The sequence below is a fragment of the Manacus vitellinus genome, unplaced genomic scaffold (genome assembly GCF_001715985.3).
Source record: "Manacus vitellinus isolate BGI_N305 unplaced genomic scaffold, ASM171598v3 ctg7180002429761_pilon, whole genome shotgun sequence".
NCBI classification, from domain to species: Eukaryota; Metazoa; Chordata; class Aves; order Passeriformes; family Pipridae; genus Manacus; species Manacus vitellinus.
This window is the reverse complement of record NW_021938155.1, coordinates 11,261-29,041: the sequence shown is the minus strand read 5'-3', so window position 1 is coordinate 29,041 and position 17,781 is coordinate 11,261. Positions and strand designations below refer to the sequence as shown.

The window sequence follows — 17,781 nt, the reverse complement described above, 5'->3', positions numbered from 1 at the left end:
CCCAAAGCTTGGGCGGATGGAGGAGGAGGCTGCGAGGAAGAGGAAGATGCCTTGGGCCCCCCAGGCAGGTGAGGAGGAAGTCAGTGCCCCTTTGGGTGGGTCTTTTGTCTTTTGTGGCCGTCCTGCCGGGGCCGGAGTTGGGGGGATGTCCTTGGGCTTCCCTGTGGGCCGGAGGCAAATCCCCTGCGTGTCCTTGTTGGTTCCTGCCCCAGGCCCCGAGGTGAGGCCGGAGAGCGCGGAGGACAAATCCCCCCGGCAGAGCCTGGTGGGAGAGGCCGTTTTGAAGGGCCCCCCGGCGCAGGAAGGCAGCGGGGAGGAAAAGGGCCGGAGATGCCCCCGCAGGAGGGGCTCCAAAGCCAGCCCAGGGGGCTGTGAGGAGGAAAGAGCCAGCGTGTACCAAGAAGGCGGCCGGAGCTTGAGACGGAGCTGCGAGCTGGTGGTCCCTGAGCAGCCTCCCAGCAGGGAGAAACCCTTCAGGTGCTTGGAATGTGGGAAGAGCTTCAGTGACCACTCCACCCTCCGCACCCACCGTCGCATCCACACTAGGGAACGGCCCTACACGTGTGGGGAGTGTGGGAAGAGCTTCAAACGGAGCTCCAACCTCCTCAGCCACCACATGATCCACACGGGTGAAAGGCCCTACATGTGTGAGGAGTGTGGGAAAAGCTTTAGGCAGAGCTCCACCCTCCGCACGCACCGTCGCATCCACAGTGGGGAAAGGCCCTACACGTGTGGGGAGTGTGGGAAGAGCTTCAATCAGAGCTCCAACCTGCTCCGACACCAGATGATCCACAGTGGGAAAGGCCCTACACGTGTGCAGAGTGTGGGAAGAGCTTCAGGGACAGCTCCAGCCTTTGCAAACACCGTTGCATCCACACCAGGGAATGGCCCTACAAGTGCTTGGAATGTGGGAAGAGCTTCAGCACAAGCACCAAGCTGCTCAGCCACCAGCACATCCCCACTGGGGAACAGCCCTACACGTGTAGGGAATGTGGGACAGCTCCACCCTCTACACCCACCTTCGCATCCACATCAGGGAGAGGCCTCACAAGTGTGGGGAGTGTGGGAAGAGCTTCAGGGACAGCTCTGCCTTTTCCTCCCACCAACGGACCCACCGGTAAGAGAAGCCCCGAGTGCCCCGACTGCGGGAAGAGCTTCGGCCGCTGCTCCAACTCCATCAGCCATGGGAGGACCCGCGTTGGATGATCCACAGGGACCCCCATTGGTCACAACCCTGATGTACTGGTTTTAAGGTAAACCAGCAGGGGAAATGACAGCGGTGACACCATGGGGACATCGATGACATCACTGAGACATCGGTGACATCACTGGGGCAGCGGTGATATCACAGGGACAGTGGTGACAAAAACGGAGTTAATTTTGGTGTGAAAATCTCCTGCTTTGGGCAATAAATTCTGACTCCTACTCCGGCATCCGGCAGTTCCTCCCTGGGAACCAGGAATGGGAATGGGGACATAAGGAATGGGATGGAACACCTGGAATGCGAATGGGAACACCTCGAATGGGAACGGGAACATTGGGAGCAGACTGGGGACAGCAGGAATTGGAATGGGGACACCTGGAATTGGAATGGGAACACCTGGAATGTGAATGGGAACTCCTGGAATGGGAATGGGGACACCTGGAATGGGATGGGAATAACTAGAATGGGATGGGAACACCTGGAACAGGAATGCAAACCCGTGGAATGGGAATGGGAACAGCCGGGCCCGGGCTGTGTCCCTGGGGAAACAGGAGGCCAGGCCCAAAAGAGTTAACTAAGAAATTGGGGCCTGCTAACAAGCTACCAACATCCAAGACCATCTGTGCTCGTTCTGTTCTACTGACTGGAGCAAAGCTTCAGAGAATAGTACAGGAACATGTCCTAGGCCTCGAGGGGATAAATTAGAGAGACAGCAGGATCAGGGAGACATTGGAATAGGAGGAATAGGCCGGGAGCCAGGGCTTTTTCCAAGCTTCAGTGAGCGGGTCAAGAAGAATGGAAGAGAAGGAAGGTCAAGCTGAGGAAGATGAGTTGAAGCCCCCAGAGCCATGGAGGAAGAGTGGAAGTACCCTCAGGATTGAGGGCCAAGAGAAACACCGCCCCAAGCCCTGCCTGAGCTCCACCTCTACTCCGCCTGTTATTAATATGCATCGATAGATGTTGTAATCACTTGAATATGCATTTAATCCCAGCTGAAGATTGTAGAAAAATGCTGATTTTGTGTGAAGCCTTCGAGCAAGTTTGTCCAGCGCCAGCTGGCTTGCTCCCAACGTTGAATAAACAAATACCTTGCTGCTTAAAGATAAAAAAGTCTCTGAGCAGTTTCTCGGACCGATTTTTCGGATTCAGCGCCCAGTCAGTCCCAGGATGATCCCAGTCACTCCTGGTCTCTCCCAGTTGCTCCCAGTTTCCTCCATGTGGTCCCACTCATTCCCAGTTGCCCCCAGAAGCTTCCAGCATGATCCCAGTTGCTCACAGCCACTTCCAGTCATCCCCAGTGCACTCCCAGTTGCTCCCAGTATGATCCCAATCACCTCCTGCATGATCCCACTCACTCCTGCTATGATCCCAGGATGACCCCAGTCACCCTCAGTGTGGTCTCAGTTGCTCCCAGCATGGGCCAAGCTTCTCCCACCGTGATCCCAGGATGATCCCAGTTGTCCCCATCATGGTCCCAGTTGCTCCCAGTTGCCCCTAGCACAGATCCAGTCACTCCAAGTATGATCCCAGTCTTCCCTCCTGACAGTCCCACTCAATCCCAGTTGCTTCTATTGTAGATCCAGTCACTCACAGTTCCTTCCAGTTGCCCCCAGCCTGGTCCTAATTCCCCTTCACGTAGTCCCAGTCACTCCCAGTATGGTCCCAGTCACCCCCACCATGGTTGCAGACACTCCCAGTATATCCCAGTAGAGCCCTCAGCATGCTCGTAGTCCTTCCCAGTCACTCCCAGATGCCCCAGTAACATTCCAGTTTCCACCAGTATGATCCCAGTGACTCCAAGGCACTCCCACTATATCCTATGTGGCCTCCAGTTGCTCCCAATAGCCCTCAGTGTGGTCCCAGTTGCTCCCAGTCTGATCCCTGTTGCTCCAGTTCTGGTCCTGGAGGGTCCCAGTGGGCTCAGATCCTGCTCCCGGGGGGTCCTGCTGGGTCCCAGTCCTGGTCCTGGTGTATCCTGGTGTCCTGGTCCATCCCAGTCTGTCCCAGTCTTTCCCAGTCCATCCCAGTCAGTCCCAGTCCATCCCAGTCAGTCCCAATCCATCCCAGTCCATCCCAGTCCCTTCCCAGTCCCTTCCCAGCCGTTTCCCAGGTCCTGCCCCTCCGCCCCTCAAGATGCTGACGGGGTCGGGGCTCCGTCTTTGGCTTTGTCTCCCTGGGCCTGCCTGGAATGAAGGGGCTGCTGGGACACTGCGGGACCTCCTGAGACCAAAGGAACCCCGGGAGAATTTGGATACTCCTGGAATCAAGGCACAATTGGGACACTGCAGGGCCCTATGGAGAAAAGGAACCTTGTGACACTGCGGAATTCCTGGAATCCAGGGGCCTTTGGGACATGGGGGCCTCATGGAACCAAAGGAACCCTGAGGTGTTTCCGAAGGTCATGGAATCAAGGGGCCACTGGGACACTGCAGGGCCTCTGGGAATTAAAGGAACACTGGGACACTGGGGCAGGACATCCCCCTGCAATGGCACCAAGACAATGCCCCATTTGCAAAGGGGTCAGTGCTGAGCTGAGAGGGGGCCAGGCCAAGGCAGGAGATGTTGGACCCCAGACTGGTTTCACCCCAAATGAAGCCCCTGATGGTGAGGGAAGCCCTGGAGTCCAAGGACTGTCAGTCCATGGGTTTCTACCAGAAAGGGCCAGTCCCCTTTCCCAGGGGCAGGTTCTTCCAACAGAACCCTTCTTGGGGGGTGTGTGGAGATTCCTGCCTTGGCTGGGGACCCCCCAAGGTCACTGCTGGAGGTTGAGAGCAGAGATCTCCCCACGAGCGCTGGTCTGGGGGAGTGTCAGAGACTGGAACAGTTAATGATTTCTGCATTCTAAGAGACTTCTGCAGGCTTTTGACTTTCTGATGGGCAGCTGGGCCCATCCCCCCTCCTCCAGTGCAGAAGATGTCAAGCCCCCAAAAGGCGGGAAGAGCCGAGTTTACCACGCCCTCCACATGAACTCCGCGCCAAAAAGGGGGACACCCCCCGATGGAAACAACTCCCCGCCTTGGGGAGGTGCAAAGGATATGGATATTGACTGGTGACTTTGGGGGTTTGGGGGGGATTTTTCCTTCTTCTCCCCCCACCGCCTGCGGATCCAGACCATTGCTTTTTACATGGCTGGATCCAGTGGGCGGTGACTATTTACGTTTTTACCACTCTCATCTTTTCTTCTTTCTTGCTCTCCCTTACTCTTACCCTGTCTTTCTCTCCCCTATGCATTTTTCTCCTCCCCCAAAAGGTTGGCCTTGTTATATGACAGCCCCCAAAATGCTGGCATACCTGTTGATACAAAATTGTTCAAATAAACCTTGTCAATGTTTTCAGACACCGATTATTCAGTGTCGTTTCACTTTAATCCAGCCCAAGGGAACTATTGATAAAACCTGAGTTACCCCCCTACCTTTTTCCTGGGGGGGGGGTCGTAACAGTCACTGCTGTCCCTGTGATGTCACTGCTGTGTCTGTGACGTCACTGCTGTCGCTGTGATGTCACCAATGTCCCTGTGATTCCACTGCTGTTACTGTGATGTCCCTGATGTCCCTGTGATGTCCCTGATGTCCCTGTGATGTCACCGATGTCTCCGTGATGTCACTGCTCTCCTTGTGATTGTGATGTCACTGTTGTCCCTTTGATGTCACTGCTGTTCCTGTGTTGTCACTGCTGTCCCTTTGATGTCACTGCTGTCCCTGTGATGTCAGCGATGTCTCTTCATCCAGACTCCAACCACCACTTTTCAATCAGACTGTGACCACCACTCTCAACCAGACTGCAGATCACCACTCTCGACCCAACTGCAACCACCACTCTTGACCAGACTGCACCACAACTCTCACCAACAGGGTTTTTTTCCCCTCTCCCTTTACTTTGGGCTCAGGGGGCCCAACAAACACCACTCTGTTCATGCCCCAGGGTGCTGGGTTATACATTTGGGTTTTGTGGGTTAAAACCAACTGTTTGTCTGTATAATTGAACTTATTGTATTATTTCATGAAATTGTTATTCTGACTGTTATAGATTAGGAAATCAGGGGGAATTTTTCTTCCCCTGCCCTCACTCCAAGGGAAAGAAAGGGAGTGAGCAGGGGGAAGGGAGGTCATTAGCATTACAAAAGATGTAGCCAACCTAGGGTAATGGACCATTTGGAGAAAGAGGAGAGGTAGGCGGGGGGCTGGGCACTGGTGGGAAAGGTGAGAGGCAGAGTGCTGTGGCTGGCTCCCGGGGTGCAGACAGGCATTTTGTCGGGGAGAGGGACTGGAGGCCTAGCTTGTTTTTTGGCTGTTAATCCTGGGGAGTTCGACCTCTCGTCCTGCTGGCTTCGACCTGCCTGACTGTCCCTCCCGCCGGAGCTGCTGTGTTTCATCGGAGAGTTTTGCTTGCCCGCGGGAGAGGAGGAGGAGTTTTTTTGAGACACCACCGCCTGAGACTGCAGTGAGTCCCCGCCACTTGAGACAGCGGTGAGTTCCCGTGGGAGTGTGCTGCCTGCCTTCCTTGTCGTCCCCACGGAGGCGAGGACCCCCCTCATCTCCTTCTCGGCTTCCCCCGCGGTCCCGGGACCGCTCTCTGCGGCCCCTCTGCCCCTCTTCCGACATTACAATTGCAGAGAGAGAGGAGTTTGGTCTACCTCATAACTCCTCCTCTTTAGCAAACAGTCTAGTCTCTTCAGACTGAGACATCGAGGCAGCTGCTTTCTTTATACAGGAAAATCATGGAGAGATCCCTGCAGAAGTTGAAAATGCTGTCATGCCTTTAGTCTGGGCCAGCGAGTACCCGGGGAAATCAAAGCAAGCTGAACCAGTAAGCATCACACTCAGGCCAGGAGCAGCCCCGGTAAGGCAGAAACAATATCCTTTGAAATTAGAAAGCCGAAAAGGCCTAGCACCTATAATTGAAAAGTTCCTTAAATTTGGTTTACTAGTAGAATGTGAATCCAGATTTAATACCCCCATTCTACCCGTGAAAAAAGGCTGATGGCAAAAGCTATTGGCTAGTCCAAGATCTTAGGGCCATCAATAGAATAACTGAGGACATTTACCCAGTAGTAGCCAACCCCTATACACTGTTAACCACATTGACAGAGGATTTAGGATGGTTTATTGTACTCGACCTTAAAGATGCCTTTTTCTGCATTCCTGTACACAAAGACAGCCAGGAGATTTTTGCCTTTGAGTGGGAAAATCCTGAGACAGGGAGAAAAACACAACTAACCTGGAGAGTTCTTCCACAATGCTTTAAGAACAGTCCAACACTTTTCGGAAATCAGTTGGCAAAGGAACTGGAGGACTGGAGAAGACAGCAGCAAGAAGGAGTTGACCTGCAGTATGTTGACGACATCTTAATTGCAGCCAAAAGCCGGGACCAATGCGTCGAGCTCACTGTAAGTCTCTTGAACTTTTTGGGGCTAAGTGGGTATCGGGTCTCGAGAGAGAAGGCACAGATAGCCAAGGAGATAGTCATCTACCTGGGACTTGAGATCTATCGTGGGCATCGGCGACTCAGTACAGACCGACAAGAGGCCATTTGCCGTCCCCCAGAGCCCCACACTGTACGAGAGAGGCAGGCTTTCCTGGGAATGGTAGGATGGTGTCGGCTGTGGATAGCTAACTATGGGTTGCTAGTCAAACCTCTGTATGAAGCCCTGAAAACGGCCAAAGAGGGAGTTGTAACATGGACAGATGAGACCAGAGATGTGTTCAAACAACTGAAACAGTCCTTGATGTCAGCTCCAGCACTAGGACTACCAGATTTGACTAAACCGTTTGAACTGTTCACACACGAGCAGTTAAATGTTGCTCTGGGGGTATTATCACAAACTCTGGGAAGCCAACGAAGAGCTGTGGCTTATTTCTCCAAACAGCTGGACAGTGTTAGCCAAGGGTGGCCGGGGTGCCTGCGAGCTGTCGCAGCAACTGTTATCCTGATTGAAGAGGCCCGGAAGCTCACCCTTGGGCAGCACATCACTGTGTATGTGCCCCATGCAGTTCAAGCCGTGCTTGAACAAAAGGGAGGCCACTGGCTGTCCCCCAGCAGAATGCTTAAGTACCAGGTTGTGTTGCTGGAACAGGACGATGTTACCCTAAAAACAACATCTATTGTAAATCCAGCTATGTTTCTGTCTTCAACACTAACTGACAGTGTCCCCGAGCATGACTGTTTGCAGACTATAGAGGAGACTTACTCCAGCAGACCAGACCTGAAGGATGAGCCCCTGGAAAACGCAGACTGGGAACTGTATACGGACGGAAGCAGCTTCATGCGGGATGGTAAGCGCTTCACAGGGTATGCAGTGACAACCAGAGACGAAGTGATCGAGGCAAAAGCCTTGTCAGCAGATGTGTCATCCCAAAAGGCAGAATTAATCGCACTGACAAGAGCCTTGGAACTGAGTGAAGGAAAGAAGGTAAATATCTGGACTGACTCAAAATATGCATTTAGTGTTGTACATGCCCACGGAGCCATCTGGAAGGAGAGAAGACTACTGACAGCCCAAGGCAGTGGAGTCAAGCATGCAGACCAAATCCATGCACTCCTGCAGAGTATTTGGAAACCAGAGGAGGTAGCTATTATGCATTGTAGGGCCCACCAGAAGGGGAAAACAATTCCCAAGTTGGGAAATCAGTTTGCTGATCGAGCAGCAAAAGGGGCTGCAGAAAAAGGCATCTTGGCAGTAGTGCCACAAAAAGAAATTGATTTGACAAAATACACCCCTAAGTATGATGAGAGAGACAATCAGCTAATTAGATCACTGAAAGCTGAAATCAAAGAAGGGGGGTGGGTGTTACCCCTACTGGACAGGTTGTAGTCCCACCACCGCTCCTTAGGGAAATAGCTCAACAGGAACATGAGGCTACCCATTGGGGAACGGAAAACCTCCTGAAACATCTAAAGAAATCAGTAATAGGAACAAATATGACCGAAGCTGTGCAGTCTACAGTAGGTAAGTGTGAAATCTGCAAACGAAACCATCCAGATACATCAAAGAGAGTGGTACTAGGGGTAACAAAAGCTGGAGACCAACCCGGAGATTACTGGCAAATAGATTTTGCTGAGTTACCACCATGGGGGGGTACAAATACATCCTTGTACTGGTTGACACTTTCAGTGGATGGCCTGAAGCATACCCCTGTCGCACTAATGCAGCAAGGGAAGTGGTAAAAGCTTTACTAAACCACATAATTCCAAGGTTTGGGGTTCCTCTAGGAATGGCATCAGATAGAGGAACACATTTTATTGCGACAGTAGTAAAAGAAGTATGCCGCATCCTGGGAATTGTCTGGGACCTACATACCCCCTACAGACCTCAGGCCAGTGGCAAAGTTGAACGAATGAATGGCACCTTGAAAATGCAAATTAGTAAAGTTTGTCAGGAAACATCTATGTCCTGGGTTCAGGCTTTGCCACTAGCTCTGCTGAGAATTCGTATCCAGCCGAGGCGGAGGGATAACATAACCCCTATGAAATATTATATGGAAGACCATGTCAGGCACCACACGTACCAGGGGATGTACACTTAAGGGGGAGAGCTGATTTACAAAAATATTTGATTGCTTTAGGCTCTACTTTGCAGAAGCTGCAGAAGGTCATCGAGCTATCCAGACCCATAGGACTGGACACCCCTGCTCACCCATTCCAGCCAGGAGACTGGGTCTACGTCAAGTGGTGGAACAGTGGCCGCTTGAGAGCCAAGTGGAGAGGACCTTACCAAGTCCTGCTGACTTCCCTCACCGCCGTCAAAGTTGCTGGCAGAGAACCCTGGTTCCACTATTCCAGAGTCAAGAGAGCATCAGCTCCTGGAACAACCAACCAGACAGAACCAGGCACCGACGACGAGGATGTGGAATAGACTGCTTGTTCTGGGCATTCTGTTCGTGCAACCGGTAACCATGAACCGAGTTTGGGACCAAAAATTGCATGTGGCCCTAGTCCAAAACGTATCTAAAATTCTCCGGAAAACGGAATGCTGGATTTGTACTCAAGTACCAGCAATTGATGATGAGAATAGTGAGTGGCCCCTAATTGGAATTTTACTAAATGAGACAAACTTCGGTAAGTCCATGATGAATTTCCCAGGGACCTGGAAGCCAGTTACAGAGGCCTATTACCCGGTGGCCCTAAGTAATGTACTTTCTAATCAGGATGTTGTTCCCTGTATGATCATAAACGCTACAGGAAAAATCATTCTCCCCCCCTACTGTGATAAAAACAATTCAAAAGAAGAGATAAACCCAGAAATTGTTGTAGGGATGGCACAGTTCCCTTTGAGATTAATTCCTCCCCAGGGTTCAGGATGGTATTGGATTTGTGAAAAGGAGGCCTGGAAAGTTTTGCCCCTTGATAAGGATCGGGCCTGTGCCCTGGGGGCAGTGATTCCAAATATAACAATTCTCGACCCAATTGATGAGCAGGAATGGGAAAAACCCTATCCAAAAAGAGTGAAAAGAACTAGCAATCCCCTCATTGAGAGCCCTACAATTTTCCACAGCATAGTCAGAGCTTTAATCCCATCTCTAGGAGTGAGTGAATTGGAAAAGGCAATTGTAAATATTTCGGCTGTTATGGAAAACATACAAGATCACACTCTGGATGCAATTGAAACCCTGAAAGAACAGTTCCAAAGCTTGTCTCGTGTGGTAATACAAAATAGAATGGCCCTCAATTTTTTGCTAGCCTCACAGGGAGGCGTGTGTAAAGTCATCAATACCAGCTGCTGCTCTTACATAGACCAGACTGGTAGAATTAATAATGATTTGGCCGCAATTCAAAATCAAACCAAAATTTTTCATCAGATATCTCTGGATGATGTCTCCCTAGGTTTAGGAGATGTCTTCAACAAACTCACCTCATGGTTACCGAACTGGACATGGATGAAACAGCTGTTTATTTTAGTATTGTATATACTTAGTGTTAGTGTAATAGCTCACTGCATGCACCGTTTTATAGTTGTTGTAGGTGTAGGTAGTAGAGATTGGACAAGACCTTTGGGTTTTGTCCAGTCTCTAAGGGGGGACTGATGCCTTAAGCCCCTAATGTTTTTTTATTTTTCTAATATTTGTAAGACTTGTAAGTTTTATAAGTAGTGGAAGTAGATTTTAAAAGCAGCAACCTCCCCTCCCCCTTTTTGTCCCTTGTTCCTTTCCCTCTCTCTAGCACCCTTGTTCATACATTCCTTAACCCTCTTCCCCCATTCTATCCTCCCTATATCACTCAGAGCCCCAAATCCAATAGAAATGTTTAGTCTTTTGTCAAGGCAAGGCCTAGATTGTTGGCAGAACAGCACATCAAGGCCTAAACCACAGAATACGGTCAAGAATTAGGTAACTATGTACCCTTTGTGCTCTGAAGATGGTGAAGATGGGATGAATGGGGGGTCCCGAAATACACCCCAGACTCATTTGAAGGGGGCCGACCCAGGGCGGACCAGAGTAAAGGCCACAGGGTGGACACATCTGGGATTGGATGGATGGTGTTATAAAACGTAACCTCTCAGGCACGGCCTGCGCGGGTCTTGTAACATCTTAGCCTTGGCAAATAAACCCTTTCTTATCTCACCCCTAATTAACTGCTCTGGAGAATTTTTCAGCACCAAAATACAGCAGCAACAGGGGGGACACACGACCTCCCAAATTCAGTGTGGGGCTGGACTGGGGGGTCCCGGCTGGGCCCAAGGCCACGGGGAGGGGCTGTGGCCACCGGCGGCTCAGGAGCTCTGTGGGGAGAGAAAAGGGGGTGAGAGCGGGGTGGGGGGCAGGGGGGGGCACACAAGCTCTGGGAAAGGGGGACACGACCCCCGAGGACCCCCCTTTACCTTCTCCCGCAGGTAGAAGCCGAGCCCCAGCGCCAGGAAGACCAAGCCAAAGACGAAGCCCCCGACCCCCACCAGGATCTTGCTGCGGACGGTGTCCGGTGGCATCTCTGGGGGGAACCGGGGGGGTCAGCACCCCTAAAACCTCCCAGACACCACCCAGGACTCCACAAACCCCATCCTAGTCTCTCCAGCCAACCTAGCACCCCCTGAGACCTCCTGCCAGTCCCTTCCCAGCCCCTTTGGGGATTCCACAAAGCCCCTCCCAGCCCCTTTAGGACCCTCCAAACCCCTCCCATCACGCCGAGGACACCCCAGAACCCCTTCTAGTCCCTTCCCAGACCCCCCACCACTTCTCAGATCCCCTTCCAGTCATGACAAGCCCCCCCAGCCTCCCTCCTGTCCCGCCCAGGCTCCCCCAAACTCCCTCCCAGCTGCTCCCAGGATTCCCCAAAGCCCCTCTCAAGCCCTCCCAACACCCACCAACCTCCTTCTCAGCCTCTCCACCACCCTCGAGCCCTTCCTATTCCCCCCCAGTCTCCCTCCCAATTGCCCCCATTGTCCCCCTGAGCCCCCAGCCCCCCTGCCAGTGTGCCCCCGGGGCTGGGGGGGCCGGGCCGTACCCCAGTGCCGGCTGAGGGGGTGCTCCAGGCTGACGTGCTCCACCTGGCAGCTGTAGGTGACCCCGCGCCGGGGGGGGATTTCCAGCAGCACCAGCACCTGGTAGCTCCAGTCCCCGTTGGGGACCACGTCGGTGGAAAACACGTCCTCTGGCAGCTCCTGCCCATCCTGGAACCACCTCACCTGCACCGGTGCAGGGTAGAAATCCATCACGGAGCAGAGCAGGCGGCCGGGGCCGGGCTGGGAGCTCGACGGCACCAGCGAGATGGACACACTGGGGGGCACTGGGAGGGACGGGGGAGACACTGGGCTGAGCTGGGGGGCACTGGGAGGGAGGGGAGAGGGCTTGGAGGACATTGGGAGGGATTGGGATGGCAGTGGGAGGGACTGGGATGGCAGTGGGAGGGACTGGGAAGAGAGTGGGGTAGAAGGGGCTGGACTGGGGGGACACTGGGGAGAGAGTTGGGAGATGTGGGAGTGAAGTGAAAACGACTGGGAATGGACTGAGAGGGTCTTAGAGTGGAGTGAGAGGGACTGGGAATGGCTGGTATGGACTGGGAAGGAAGCGAGAGGGACTGAGAGGCTGAGTCCTGGGGAGGGAACTCTTTGGTTTGGGTCTGCCTGGCAACTGGAGCGTCATCAGAGAGACGCGCTGGGATTGGCTGAGGGGCGGGAGCTCGGTGGCCGCAGCAGGGTGGAGACGGGGGGGCACTGGGAGAGACTGGGATGGACTGGGATGGATTGGGATGGACTGGGAGAGGACAAAAGGCAAGGGGACCGACACAGGGAGGGCTGAGGGGTCTGGGGTGATTCCGAGGGAGGGTTTGAGGGGCTCCAGGGTCATTCCCGGGGCAGGGGCCGAGGGGACCCGCTCTGCCCCAGCTCACCTCTCCTCTCCACGGTGAACAGGGTGACGACCCTGTAGTTGTGCCGGCAGTACCAGTCCACAGCTGACCGTGTGAACTCCATATATTCCTTTTGGCTGTTCAAGCTCCTGGCAAACTTCTCCCCATGCGGGGTGTCCTCCACATGGACCCCCACATCGCTGTCGAAGTGCAGGAGCTGCTCCCGGTTGTAGATGTATCTCTCCAGGAGCCTCACCCGCTCGGTGCTGTTGATAAAGTGACACTCGCGTTTTGTGATCCTCTGGAACACCCCTGTGTGTGCAGGACACGGGTCAGGGGGTGCCCCGTCCCCCCCATCATCCCACAGCCCCCCACAGCAGGGTGGGAGCTCAGGGGGCCACCCCGGACCCCCCTTTCCAACCCCTCCTCTGCCCCACGGACGCCCCAGCACCGGCTCTTGGCTGGGGGGGAACCCCCCATCAGCCCCCCGGGGATGGACAGGGGGGTTTGGGGCCCCCCCCAATGCGGATCCCACCACCCCAGAGCCCCAGGGAACTGATCCAGGGCTCAAGGGACACCCAGGGACCCCCAGGGCACCCCTCTGCCTGCTCTCCCACACCCCCTTTCCTTCCTCTCCCACCCCTTTCCCACCGTCCCCACAATCCCCAGACCCCCCCAACCTCACTTTGGGGCTCCCACCCCCCTCCCACTCACTCCGGGCCTTCCGACCCCCCTCGCACTCACTTTGGGGCTCCCACCCCCTCTTTTCTCCCCTCTTTCCCCCATTTCCACCCGACCCCCTTTCCCCCCCCCTGCTCACCCGACAGCTCCTCGCCCGCAGCCGGGGGGGCTCCCAGCACCACCAGCACCGCCAGCACGGCCCCAGCTCCCCGCACACGCTCCATGCCCAGCGCCGGACAGCTGCTGACAGCCCAAAACCAGTCGGGCGGGTCCTTTTTGGGGGTTTTTGGGTGCGCTCTGATTGGCTGTGGGCAAAGCCCGGCGACGGTTTGGGGCCGTGTTGGAGCCTGGTCTTCCCGGCGACTGATGAGTCATCAGCGCGGCGCGCTGGGATTGGACGGGGGCGGCGTGGGCGCTTAGGGATTGGCTGAGGGCCGTTAGGGGCGTGTCCAAACCCCTCTTTTCCGATAATTTGGAGTCTGGGGTTGATCGAACCCCCGTGTGCCTCGGATTTTTTAGGTCTAGAAGAGCCAATAATCCCGTGTTCTCAAGATTTTTGGGGTCTGATTGCCCCCAACCCCCTGTTCCCGTGTTTTTTAGATGCTGATGTTGCCCAAACTGCTCTTTTATAAGATTTGAGGAACTGGGAGTGCCCAACTCCCCCCGTTCGCACAAATTTAGGGGTCTGGGAGTAAACAACACCCTCTTTTCCAGGATTTTGTGGTTCTGGGACAACCCCAACGCCCCTGTTCCTGGTTTATTGATAGGCTAACATTGCCCAAACCCCCGTGTTCCGAGGATTTTCAGAGTCTAGGTGTGTCCAAACCACCTTTCTCCAGGATTTTATGGGTCTGGGAGTGCCCAAACCCCCCTGTTCCAAGGAGTTTTAGGATCTAGGAGTGTCCAGTCTCCTCTTTTCCAGTATTTAGAGCTCTGGGAGTGCCCCAACCCCCTTGTCCCTGGGGTTTTTAGGGTCTAAGAGAGCCCATACCCCCATGTTTCAAAGAATTTTGAGATCTGAATGTTACAACGCCCCTGTTCCTGTGTTTTTCAGACACTGATAGTGCCTAAACCCCTCTTTTCTAAGATTTGAGAGTCTGGGAGTCCCCAAACCCCATTGGGTTTTTGGGGATCTGCCTAAACCTCTGTGCTCTCAGAAGCACAGAGGGCTCTGGATGTGCCCAAACCACCTTTCATCATCATTTTCTAGTTCTGGGAGTCCCCAAAGTCCCCCATTCTTGCAGTTTCCATGGTATGGAAGTACCTAAACCTCACTTTTCCAGGATTTTTTGGAGCAGCTGGGAAAACCCAAACCCCCCTGTTCATGGGGTTTTGAGAGGATGACATTTGTGCAGACCCCCCTTTCCCCTGGATTTCTGGAGTCTGAGTGTCAAAGCCCCTATGTTCCAGTACTTTGGGGTCTGGGAGTGCCCCAACCCACCTGATCCTGGGATGTTTTGGGACTGGGAGTGCCCAAAGCACCTCTTCCCAAGATTCTGTTGGTCTGGGAGTGCCCAAAACCCCATATTCCCTGGATTTTTGCAGCCCCCACTTCTCCCCAGCAACCAGGACTGCAGAGCACTGAGAAGCTTTACTGGGAACACTGGGAACAGCTGGTTAGTGTGGGAAGAAATGCAGGGAAGGGGGGAAGGTGACGCCCCCAAAATCAGCGCAGGGTTTGGGGGGTCCCGGCTGGGCCCGAGGCCACGGGGAGGGGCTGCGGCCGCTGGCGGCTCAGGAGCTCTGTGGGGAGAGAAAAGGGGGTGAGAGCAAAGGGGCTGGGGGGACAGGGGGGGCCCAAAGGCTGTGGGAGAGCAAGGGGGGGACACGACCCCCATTTGGGGACCCCCCTTTACCTTCTCCCGCAGGTAGAAGCCGAGCCCCAGCGCCAGGAAGACCAAGCCCAAGACGAAGCCCCCGACCCCCACCAGGATCTTGCTGCGGACGGTGTCCGGTGGCATCTCTGGGGGGAGCCGGGGGGGTCAGCACCCCCAAAACCTCCTCCCACACACCCCCAGGCACCCCACAGAGCCCGGCCCACTCTCCCCCAGCCCACCCAGGGGTCCCTGAAACCTCCTGCCAGTCCCTTCCCAGCCCCTGCAGGGATCCCACCCAGCCCCTCCTGGCCCCTTTAGGACCCTCCAACCTCCCTCCCATCACCCCCAGCACCCCCCAAACTCCCTCCCAGTCGCCCCCAGTTGCCCCCGGGGCTGGGGGGGCCGGGCCGTACCCCAGTGCCGGCTGAGGGGGTGCTCCAGGCTGACGTGCTCCACCTGGCAGCTGTAGGTGACCCCGCGCCGGGGGGGGATTTCCAGCAGCACCAACACCTGGTAGGTCCAGTCCCCGTTGGGGACCACGTCGGTGGCCACCACGTGCTCCGGCAGCTCCTGCCCATCCTGGAACCACCTCACCTGCACCGGCACAGGGTAGAAATCCATCACGGAGCAGAGCAGGCGGCCGGGGCCGGGCTGGGAGCTCGACGGCACCAGTGAGATGGACACACTCGGGGGTACTGGGAGGGACGGGGGAGACACTGGGCTGAGCTGGGGGGCACTGGGAGGGAAGGCAGAGGCCTTGGATGGCAGTGGGAGGGACTGGGAAGAGAGTGGGGTAGAAGGGGCTGGGCTGGGGGGGCACTGGGGAGAGAGTTGGGAGATGTGGGAGTGAAGTGAGAACGACTGGGAATGGACTGAGAGGGACTGGGAGTTGGGTGAGAGGGACTGGGAGTGACTGGTGTGGACTGGGAGTGACTGGTGTGGACTGGGAAGGAAGCGCTCGGGACTGGGAGGCTGAGTGGTGGTGAGGGAAGTCTTTGGTTTGGGTCTGCCTGGCAACTGGAGCGTCATCAGAGAGTCGCGCTGGGATTGGCTGAGGGGCGGGAGCTCGGTGGCCCCAGCGGGGTGGAGACCCGGGGGGGCACTGGGAGAGACTGGGATGGACTGGGATGGACTCAGAAAAACTGGAATGGACTAGGAGTGACTAGGGAGCATTGGAAGGACTGGGAGACACTGGGACGGACTGGGAGGAACTGGGAGTGGGAAAAAGGCAAGGGGATGGGCACAGGGAGGGCTGTGGGGTCTGGGGTGATTCCCAGTGAGGGTTTGAGGGGCTCAAGAGTCATTCCCGGGGGAGGGCCCAGGGGACCCGCTGTGCCCCACGCTCACCTCTCCTCTCCATAGCAGGTGGAGTGTACACCTCGTAGTTGTGCCGGCAGAACGTGTCCACCTCAGCCCGTTTACGCTCAATGATTTCTGGGTTGCTGTTGAAGTACCTGGCCTGGATCTCCCCAAACGGGGTGTCCCCCACATAGACCCCCACATCGCTGTCGAAGTGCAGGAGCTGCTCCCGGTTGTAGATGTACCTGTCCACGAGCCTCACCCGCTCGGTGCCGTTGATGAAGTGACACTCGCTCGGAGAGAACAACTGGAACACCCCTGTGTGTGCAGGACACGGGTCAGGGGGTGCCCCGTCCCCCCCATCATCCCCTCCACCACAGGGTGGGAGGTCAGGGGGCCACCCCGAACCCCCCTTTCCCACTCCCCTCTGCCCCACGGACGCCCCAGCACCGGCTCTTGGCTGAGGGGGAACCCCCCCATCAGCCCCCCGGGGATGGACAGGGGGGTTGGGGACCCTCCCACTGCAGATTCGACCCCCCAGAGCCCCAGGGAACCGCTCCAGGGCTCAAGGGACACCCAGGGACCCCCAGGGCACCCCTCTGCCTGCTCTCCCACACCCTTTTGCCCCCCTCTCCCACCCCTGTCCCACCTGCCCCACAATCCCCAGACCCCCTGACCTTACTTTAGGGCTCCCACCCCCCTCCCACTCAGTCCGAGCCTTCCGACCCCCCTCGTCCTCACATTTTTGGGGCTCCCACCCCCTCTTTTCTTCTTTTCTTCCCCTCTTTCCCACCCCCCCGCTCACCCGACAGCTCCTCGCCCGCAGCCGGGGGGGCTCCCAGCACCACCAGCACCGCCAGCACGGCCCCAGCTCCCCGCACACGCTCCATGCCCAGCGCCGGACAGCTGCTGACAGCCCAAAACCAGCCGGGCGGCGCCGTTTGGGGGATTTGGGGCGCGCTGGGCTTGGCTGAGGGCGCAGTTGGGGCCCTTTTTTCGAGGCGTCTTCCCGGCGACTGATGAGTCATCAGCGCGGCGCGCTGGGATTGGGCGCGGGCGGCGTGGGCGCTTTGGGATTGGCTGAGGGCCGTTGGGGGCCCCCGCGGCAGCCCCGGGGCTGGGGGGTTCGGGGGGTCCGTGGGCTGCGGGGGAGGGGGGAGCTCAGGGCCCACCAAAAATGCCCAGCCAGGGCTCCCGGAGCTCCCACGGGTCCCCAAAATGAGTTGAGGGCGCTCTCTGATTGGTTGAGCTCAGGGAGGGCTCCGTTCCGGTCGGGTCTGCCCGGCAGCTGATGACGCGCCAGCAGCACTCGCTCCCATTGGCTGCTGCTGCTGACCCTGCCCGGGCCTTGGGGGGTTCAAGGTGGGTTTTGGGGGTTCCCGGATTGCTGGGGATGGGGTTTGGAGTGTCGTGGATAGGTGGTAATGAGGGTCTGGGATGCCGGGTGTGCCCAATAACCCTCTGTTCATGAGATTTTGGGAGTCTGGGAGTGTTTGAACCCCC

General features: G+C 56.1%; 2 protein-coding genes across 2 annotated transcripts; both read right to left on the bottom strand.

The window, feature by feature from the left end:
* Positions 1-10,491: 10,491 nt before the first annotated feature.
* On the bottom strand, positions 10,492-13,421 carry LOC108642453 (class II histocompatibility antigen, B-L beta chain-like). The gene is made up of 6 exons (XM_029965781.1): positions 13,302-13,421; positions 12,524-12,793; positions 11,639-11,920; positions 11,019-11,125; positions 10,805-10,917; positions 10,492-10,498 (listed from the first exon to the last, which is right to left on the bottom strand). Exons 1-6 carry the CDS (start codon positions 13,384-13,386, stop codon positions 10,492-10,494), a joined length of 864 nt encoding a protein of 287 aa, XP_029821641.1. The 5' UTR covers positions 13,387-13,421.
* Positions 13,422-14,885: 1,464 nt separating this feature from the next.
* Positions 14,886-17,269, bottom strand: LOC108643772 (class II histocompatibility antigen, B-L beta chain-like). Its single transcript, XM_029965788.1, has 5 exons — positions 17,084-17,269; positions 16,327-16,596; positions 15,393-15,674; positions 15,019-15,125; positions 14,886-14,905 (listed from the first exon to the last, which is right to left on the bottom strand). The coding sequence occupies exons 1-5, from the start codon at positions 17,166-17,168 to the stop codon at positions 14,897-14,899; spliced, it is 753 nt and encodes a 250-aa protein (XP_029821648.1). The 5' UTR covers positions 17,169-17,269; the 3' UTR covers positions 14,886-14,896.
* Positions 17,270-17,781: the final 512 nt, after the last annotated feature.

Excerpts from the sequence above, each read along its gene's own strand:
- LOC108643772 (XM_029965788.1), bottom strand. The coding sequence starts at position 17,168 with ATGGAGCGTGTGCGGGGAGCTGGGGCCGTGCTGGCGGTGCTGGTGGTG. Across the intron at positions 16,597-17,083 it reads TGCGGGCGAGGAGCTGTCGG|GGGTGTTCCAGTTGTTCTCT; the intron begins GTGAGCGGGGGG and ends CTGCACACACAG. Across the intron at positions 15,126-15,392 it reads CCCCCTCAGCCGGCACTGGG|AGATGCCACCGGACACCGTC; the intron begins GTACGGCCCGGC and ends GGCTCCCCCCAG.
- LOC108642453 (XM_029965781.1), bottom strand. The coding sequence starts at position 13,386 with ATGGAGCGTGTGCGGGGAGCTGGGGCCGTGCTGGCGGTGCTGGTGGTG. Across the intron at positions 12,794-13,301 it reads TGCGGGCGAGGAGCTGTCGG|GGGTGTTCCAGAGGATCACA; the intron begins GTGAGCAGGGGG and ends CTGCACACACAG. Across the intron at positions 10,918-11,018 it reads GCTTCTACCTGCGGGAGAAG|CTCCTGAGCCGCCGGTGGCC; the intron begins GTAAAGGGGGGT and ends CTCCCCACAGAG.